This window comes from Habropoda laboriosa, unplaced genomic scaffold (assembly GCF_001263275.1).
Source record: "Habropoda laboriosa isolate 0110345459 unplaced genomic scaffold, ASM126327v1 scaffold67, whole genome shotgun sequence".
Classification (NCBI taxonomy): Eukaryota; Metazoa; Arthropoda; class Insecta; order Hymenoptera; family Apidae; genus Habropoda; species Habropoda laboriosa.
The window spans coordinates 4,453,131-4,461,490 of NW_017100242.1; the positions used below are offsets into that span (position 1 = coordinate 4,453,131).

Consider the following 8,360-nt stretch of genomic DNA (forward strand, 5'->3'; position numbering starts at 1 on the left):
AGTGTTATCAAACATAGTAGTAAATAATATTTAAATAGATTTTCACATTCACTGTACTTTATTCAATTAATATATATTTATGAGTACTTTATTGATACAAACACTGCAGTTTTAAAGAATATTACTTTTTGTGACGGTAGAATTGCACGTGTCTAATTTGTAAAGCACATATCCAATGAAATTGTTTTAACCTTACCTATTTTAACAATACGTAAAAAATCGTTGCACTGCAATTTGTAGAGTTGTATGCTCCAAAAATATTATTTATGATACTGTTAACACTAGAATATTAAAGTGCTGCCGATTCCACAATTAGAATCAATTAAAATTATTGGACTTAGGAACAATAGACCTGTGTTAAAGAAATTTTTTACAATCTAACTTTAATTCTCGGATTGGGACAAGGAAAAGTCACAAAGTGCAGCGCTCACTTATTAATGGAACTTTGCCAGCTTATAAAGTTATCAGATTGAATATATGTATACCTCCTTTTGGGGGCAGCTGATTAATTATTTACGAAATATTAACAATTAAAATTAATCCTTATATCCTGAAGTATAGAAAATTGATATAGATAAGCTATTAGGCCTGTGGTTAAACACCTGCCTTGCGAAACCAATGGTCGTTAGTTCGAGTCCTGATAATTTTTTAAAATTCCTTTCTCGTCTTTTTCTTATTTATATAATTACACAAAATTGTTTATATTACTTTTGCTAGTAGTTTATTTTAGTTATGTTAAATTTTTTACAATATTTACATTTATTTTTTCACTTTATTTACATCAATCAATATACATCAGTTACACATTCTGCACGTTGTCCGCGTGAAGCTGACCTGGGAAAAACCTTAGGGGCGAATCACCCTAACACGTATGAGCTGAGTCTCGTCTTAAGTGACTTGCTTCACAGTCTCCAGAATGAATTTTCTTATGCACATAATTTAGCATGATTCAAATAAGATCATGTCAGGACTCATTTTTCAACCATCTTTGATGGTTGGATTGTATATAATTTCTAAACTCATGGCATAACAAAATCTCTACTCTTTTACACGATCGATATTTCTGAATGTAACACGAAGTCCCATAAAGTGATAGGTCTATTCTGTACGTGACTTATTGTTTGTGCGACATTGTGATGACGTTACCAAATCGGGCATTGATCTTTCCAAGAAAGTAGCATACGACATTCCAAGAGAGTAGCACGCGACCGAGTTCGTCACCCTATCTGTGTCCGATGTCTGGTGACATCCTAACAGTACGCGATTTCACATAGGACCGTTGCCACAGTGTACCTTAATACTTTTTTATAAAGATTAAAGAAAATATATAGTTCCGTTTAAAAAATAGAGATATCTCTAAAATGCCTCCACATCCAGAGCAGACACATGTACCACGTGACGCACTATTTAAAACCATTTAATTTTGCTCAATGAAATTTTTTTTATACCTTCTATCATATTAAAGCTATGCCTTGTCCCAGTTGCATGGGACACCCTTTATACTGTTTCCTACAATTACCATTTGTTAAATACCGTTATAATTATACCAAATTTGAAGCAAATAAATCCCATATACATTAAAGTTAAAACACGCTCTTATTTGATATTTATTGACAAAAAAAAAATTTTCATAGAAACTAATTTTTAATGTGAATTAAAATAAATTATTCAAACATCTACTTATAATAAACCACAGATATATTAGAGAATTAACATACTAGAAAAGAATGGCTTCATATTTATTATTTAAACAATTAAAGTTTGTATATATTTGTTTAAACTGATTTGGGTAACAATTTTATTTTAATTTATGCCCTATTAAATCATTCTCTATATGTAACATTAGAAATATTATAAAAGTTGTATGATAAATTAGGTGGTAAAAAATTTTGCAGAGTTGCTGGCATTGCATTAAAATATGTTGTATTCCTTTCTCTGAACACTGTATCTTGTATTGTACTGGACACCTCAGGTTGAAAATTTTGAATAGTAGTAGTTGGAATAGTTTGTACAACAATTGGTTGAGTTGTAGATGCATGTGAAACAGTTTGTATCACCTACAGGCATTAAAAAACAAACACTATGTAAGTTTTGGTTAGTTTCCGTATAATTAATACATGTTCTATTGTCATTCGATTGAAAAATCGCTCAAAATTTTCAATTTTTTTTTATTACGAAAAATTACTGTTTTGTTATTAGTATGGTTGCTTTCATACTTTTGAGATATGCTTTGGGATTTATAAATAATTAGAATACGTTTATAATAACTTAAAATAATATGAAATTGGACAAATGTTTTTATATGATTTTGTAACATCGTTTTGAATTAATATTTAAAGTAGGTTTTATGTATTATATAAAGCTATTTACTTCAAATTAGATCAAACAATTTCTTACGTGAACTGTTGATGATTCTGTATTAGGTATAGGAAGAGAATGTTCTGAAGTATTTGATTGAACTATTTGTGACTGTTCTGGTTGTTGTCCTTGTAATTGCTGCTGTGATTGTATTTGCTGAGATTGTGATAAATGCTTTGTATGTGATGTATTAATACCATGTCTACGTTTCATATGCTTATTATAATTTGGCCAATTTGTAAAATGGTGTTGACACTCTAAGCAACTGTACGGACGTTCACCAGTATGTTGCCTTCTATGTGTCTGAAAATACATTTAAAAACACTGCATTCTTCTTATTTTTAAATAATGCAAAACAAGTTATGTAATTAACTTACAGTTAATATTCCCTTAAAGCGAAAACATTTACCACAAAATTCACATGTAAATGGCATTGCACCAGTATGTATTCTGTGGTGCTCCCTTAATGTACCTTTTTCTCTAAAAGTTCTTCCACATACAGCACATTGATGCGGCTTTGCCCCTGTATGAACTGTTTCATGTTTTTTTAACTGTAATGGTGTTTTAAAACTGCAAATTATTTTAAATATTTGAATATTTAATATGAACATTGAGTACAATTATATGGCTTATCTGCTGAGTGAGTTAAAAAATGAGCTTCTAAATTTCCTTTCTGAATAAAACTCTTGCCACATTGGTCACATGTAAAGTTTCTAACACCAGAATGAATTCGTTTATGTGTGACTAAATTTGGTTTTGTTGAAAATCTGAAAACCTTATTACCTGTATATTACTTGTATTTTACATATATTTTAAGCATAAATAAATATTTATAATACAAGTTAAGGAAAGAATATTAAAAATATAACATATATAAAACTATACCTTTTGTCACACTGATCACATGGGAATCTATTTTTCATAGTATCTGGTAAATGACACCGACTATGTATATATAAAGCATTTTGCTGCCTAAATGCTTTTCCACAAGTTTGACACACATGAGGCCGTTCTTCGCTATGAATTGCTTTGTGAGAATCTAATCCTTTTTTATGTACAAACGATTTTCCGCAATCATCGCAACTTCATAGCATATATTAAGTGATGTTATTATTAGAAAATTATATAAATAATAATCACATATTTTAACAAAGGGATTTTACCTAAATTTTGTCTTGTTTTTGTGTCGTTTAACATGAGTGAGAAAACCATAATATTTATCATAAACTTTATAGCATAATACACACATATATTTTGCTTGTTGGTTATGAACAGTTTCATGATGTTCCTCTAATTTTTCTAAACTAGGTAGCTTATCATTACAGTCTGTGCAAAGCCAAGGATACCTACTTAAATTTTCTCCTCTTTTATGTCCAAATTTTAATGTTTCTGCAGTATGTGATTCTATGATTTCTAAATCTGAATCGGTACCTGTATTGAAAGATAAAAATCTTAATTATCTTAAAATATTACTGTATTTTTTGGCACAAAATGTATTAAATAATAAATAATATTATTATCCTAATCCAATAATAGTTTAAAATATGTAATTTTTAAAATGATTAAATCATTAAATTACTAATTGTATTTATAACATATTTCTAATTTTCTATGAAAATTGAAATTTCTGTATATTCTTAAATAAAAATGCATATATAAATACATATTTTACCTGTCATATAATTATCAGGAATTTTTACATTAGCTTTTACACTTATATTATCGTGCTCCTTCTTTAAATTTGCATTTATATACATGTCTGAATCTTCTATTTTTTGATTCTGATTTTTTCGTTTTAATTTTTTTCTAGTTTGTTTAAGTGATGTTTTTTTCAGTTGAATTTTACATTTCTTTTGTTTCATAATGTCCTGATGTTCTTCAGTATCATACTTTTCATGATTATTATTTTTATTTTCTTTAATAAAATAGTTATGTGAAACATCAGATCTATCATGGATGTAGTTATTTGATAAATGACATTGAATAATTCCTTCTCCCACTTCTTCTTCTTCTTTTGGAAATGTAACTGTTCTATGAATATAATTTATATTTGTTTCTAATGGTTGTGGCTCAATTTTAGAATCTACAAGCAACTGTTTTAAAGATTCTTGTGCTTGATTAGTTTTTTCAAAAAATTCACTACACTGATTTAGTAAAATACAACAATCTATACAAACTATAATCGGTAATCCATCATTTATTAATACCTGTAAGCAATTTTCAATTCAAATATTAATGCAATGCACATATCTATTTGCAACTATATACATTTAGATATTAATAGATGTAAAATATATAATATAAATTTAAAACTTGAAAACAATCGTTTATTTTGTAAAATAAAAGAAGAAACAATAAGATTTAGCTTCAATGCAGCAAAAATAAAAAAACACGAGTAACAAATTAAAGGAAAACATATTTTTACCTGAATTTGTAAACATTTAGCAATTTTGGCTTCTATGGCTAATTTTTGTCCTTCTGCATCGTAAATTCCAATAAAATTCTCTTTGGTTTCGGCGCAGAGCCGGCAAAGTTCCGACTCCGTCATGATTCACGCATAAAATTCAAGAACAACTATCACAATACGTACATTGTCAAAAAAACTGTACATATAATCACATCATCTTACATTCTTATTGTAATGCATGGTAAATAGACAATTGTTGCGGATACCAAAAGGGATAGCGGACATGTTGTTTCTTTACACAAGAAAAATGTAAAATATTTTTTTAATAAAAGCTTTTTAGATATTCACTTACTTTACTACATTTACAGATAATAATGATAGATGTTTAAAAAAGAGTTTATTTGATAACAGATTTTTCATTATGTTGTATCAGCATGGAAGCACACAGATATCCTATTACATTTCTTTAGAAAAAGTGTATTTGCAGATACATATATGTACACTGAGTTTCATCGATCTTTGCCAAAACCCTAGAACTGAATAAACGCACAACGGCGGTGATTCTATGTGAAATGACACCGTATGCCATTCGCCATCGTATGCATCGTATGCCATTTCACATAGAACCACCGTCGTTGTGCCTTTAGTTCTAGGTTAGTTCTAGGGAATTGGCAAGAAATGATGCGATTTACTGTACATATTATGTGTGCACACAGAAAAAAAAACAAAATTTTTATAAAAGTTAATGAAATAATGCTTAACAATTAATAAGACGCACATTTATTGTTACTGCAAGAATAATCGTAATGAGTGCTACCACATGTATCCTCCACCAAAGCAAACTTGTAAATAAGCAGAGAATAGATGATCAGGCTATCCCCACTACTATTCAGTCTTACACTGCTGCTGCTTGAGGGAAAGTTACCGCGTAGGTAAATGGTTTAAATAAATGATTTTTAATTAGCTGTCGATAATGTAGCACGTTAATAAAATTGACGTGTTAGACAAACATTTAATAATACGGACGTTAATTTCTAAATAACTCATACACAATAAATTGTTATTGTAACGCGTTATCTTACAATAAATAATATAATATTTGGAAAATTTTAAATAAGTGGGCTGGTCGCGGGGTTACTCCCACTCCTGTTTATATCCAGTTTCCTAGCAACGACATATGTGGATTCGTCAGTTGCTTCTGGACTACTACGTGCTTGATGGAAGGTATTATTACAAATTTAGTTTATCAATCTCTAAATGTCTCTAATCGTTTTCTTTAGCTTATACTTGTTTAATTTTCCTTAAATTAAACGTTTGTTTATTCTATTACAGGTATTTGGCTGTGCAAAAGGTTCGAAAAGAAGGAACATTCAAATGACGCTATATCGATGCCATAACATTTCGTATTCGAAATGGACCGAAACGGCGGGAAATTGATAGGAGCAACTTGTTCCAGTATGTAATTGTGTAAGTGAACACAATCTTTTAATTTATTTCTATCAGATTGTTGCTCAACGGATGGAACATGAATTGTTATATAAAATTGAAGAATATTTCAATCGCTTTATCGTGTGTAGTTACGACGTAGAGAACATACATATGTCACCGCGAAACTTGTGTTTACAAAAATTCGTAAACACAACGGCCGTATTAGTCACTTTTAGTGGTCGAGCATATCTGACTTCCGGGCACAGTTTTTCAATGTTAACTTCTCAGAATTGTTATTCACATTGAAATTTCCGAAACACGCAACGTGCCTAGCGTCCTTTCCCCCACCCCATTCGGTGTGTTGCTATCTGTTGTAGAGGACGATATCACGGGGGGAATTCAGTCATTCAGTTACCGAGCTTTGATTCGACAAGACGTATTATTCACATTCGCATATTCTATCATTTCTGGTAATAATCTTACGATCACTATATACATACACTCTTTTACTGCCTTTGTTTAATTAATACACTTTCCTTTGATACTTTGTCGAATTGTCACAACGATATAGAGGAACTTTTTTCTTTTTTGTTCTATTTACGTTCAATTAGCTTTGCATCATATCATAAACTTCCACAATAGAGTTCGAATTCACATTCTTTTCAATACACATGTTATAAATTAATATTTCTCTTTTGTTAAGATATCTGGTTGACGAAGAGAGAAGAGAGAGAGAGAGAGACTAGTCTCATGGCAACGTTTATGCTGCCTAATAGATCGGCAAGGGTTTGTTGAATAATGGGTAATATTTAATTTATTATTATAAAGCCGATCGTATGTATGCATTTCTTTTTTTTTTATATTATTGATTTTATGTGGGTATATAACAATGTATGGTAACACATGGTACACATTTATTGCATAATTAAAGACAGGTATAACTAATTATACCTATATTATAATTAATTCATTAACATTATAAGTAATTGAGCAATATACTAAGATGCAAGAAGAACAAATGAAACACCTTTCTTTCGAATTTAACTCATTTGTATATAGTCGAGAAAGGAATTCGTGGCTTGATCATTTCAAACTTTGCTTTAATATGGAATTTTTAATAATATAAAGTCGTTGGATTTTATTGAAATAGTTTTCACCTTTTGCTGCATTTCGGTCGCGATATTTTGTATCTTGTAGAGTCACTAATATTACTTCACCAATCCATTTACTGTCTCTATAACGAGTTCAACTACCGACACAAACAATTTTCGTCGCAAGTTTAATTTTTTTCTAAAATAATTTACGTAGATTCGAATACTTACCTGTTGCTTATGGTTCGGTTTAGGCATGGAATTTTACTTCGTACAAACATTTTCGAATATTTATAAACCGGGACGTATTTCGCGACGCGACTCGGATAACATAACAATAATTAATAACTCTAATAATAAACATTTTTATTTTCTTTACTTTTCACAAATTAATTTCACTGTGTCGCACTATTCGGTACTGCGACGTGAAATAATCTTGATAATTATTAAACGTTGATATTTAATTGAAACTTGTGTTAATGTGAAATGTGCAGTCACGAAAGTTTTTGCATTTCTCCAAGAATACAGTATTTTCTTGACGAACACTCGGTACGAGAAAACAAAATGTAAACACGCCCTCCCCCTCTCTAACGAACAGTTTTTATTTCCAGAGATGTTGACCGCGTGCAATGCGGTCGGTAGAGTCAGTGTTTTTTGCGTACAAGTTTTTTTTCTTCTTTTTCAGAGCAACACAGCTCTTTAAGTAAACACATTTACTAATTTCACAATAAATCACGTGAAGGCAGAGTCAGTGATTTTGTTCGCCGGATATAATATACACGGTCGCGTTATTAACTTTTTATTTATTTTTTTATTCTTGCTGAAATTCGTTACCGGTATTAGAGTCAGTGCATCACTTGAAGAAACCATTCGGCGGAGCTCTCAGAGCTGAAAATGTAAGTACAGTAAATTCTCTACAAGAGTTAGTAAGTTTGGATTCTACAAGTGACAGTATAGATGGTCCTACGCCTAGGCTGTGTCATTGCTGCGCCCATGTTATCTCGCTCGCAATCAGTCAAACGTGTAACGCTACACCAGTCGGTTTCCTTTACGAGATTTCACGGCTCCACAAATCA

The 8,360-nt window shown here is 30.5% G+C and overlaps 2 protein-coding genes across 7 annotated transcripts in view; both read right to left on the reverse strand.

Moving 5' to 3' along the window:
- Positions 1-511, reverse strand: part of LOC108572044 (peptidyl-prolyl cis-trans isomerase NIMA-interacting 4) — a 2,248-nt gene extending 1,737 nt beyond the window's left edge. For 3 of the 6 annotated variants that reach the window (XM_017934226.1, XM_017934227.1, XM_017934228.1), the window contains exon 1: positions 197-405. The gene's annotated coding sequence lies outside the window, so the exon portion shown is untranslated. The other 3 variants (XM_017934230.1, XM_017934229.1, XM_017934231.1) reach the window with 3 other exon arrangements.
- A 1,312-nt stretch (positions 512-1,823) lies between these two features.
- Positions 1,824-5,010, reverse strand: LOC108572026 (zinc finger protein 436). The gene is given in 8 exon segments (XM_017934207.1): positions 1,824-2,057; positions 2,398-2,661; positions 2,736-2,930; positions 2,933-3,125; positions 3,244-3,441; positions 3,522-3,789; positions 4,031-4,565; positions 4,784-5,010. Coding segments are annotated over 8 exon segments (2,010 nt in total). The 5' UTR covers positions 4,907-5,010.
- Positions 5,011-8,360: the final 3,350 nt, after the last annotated feature.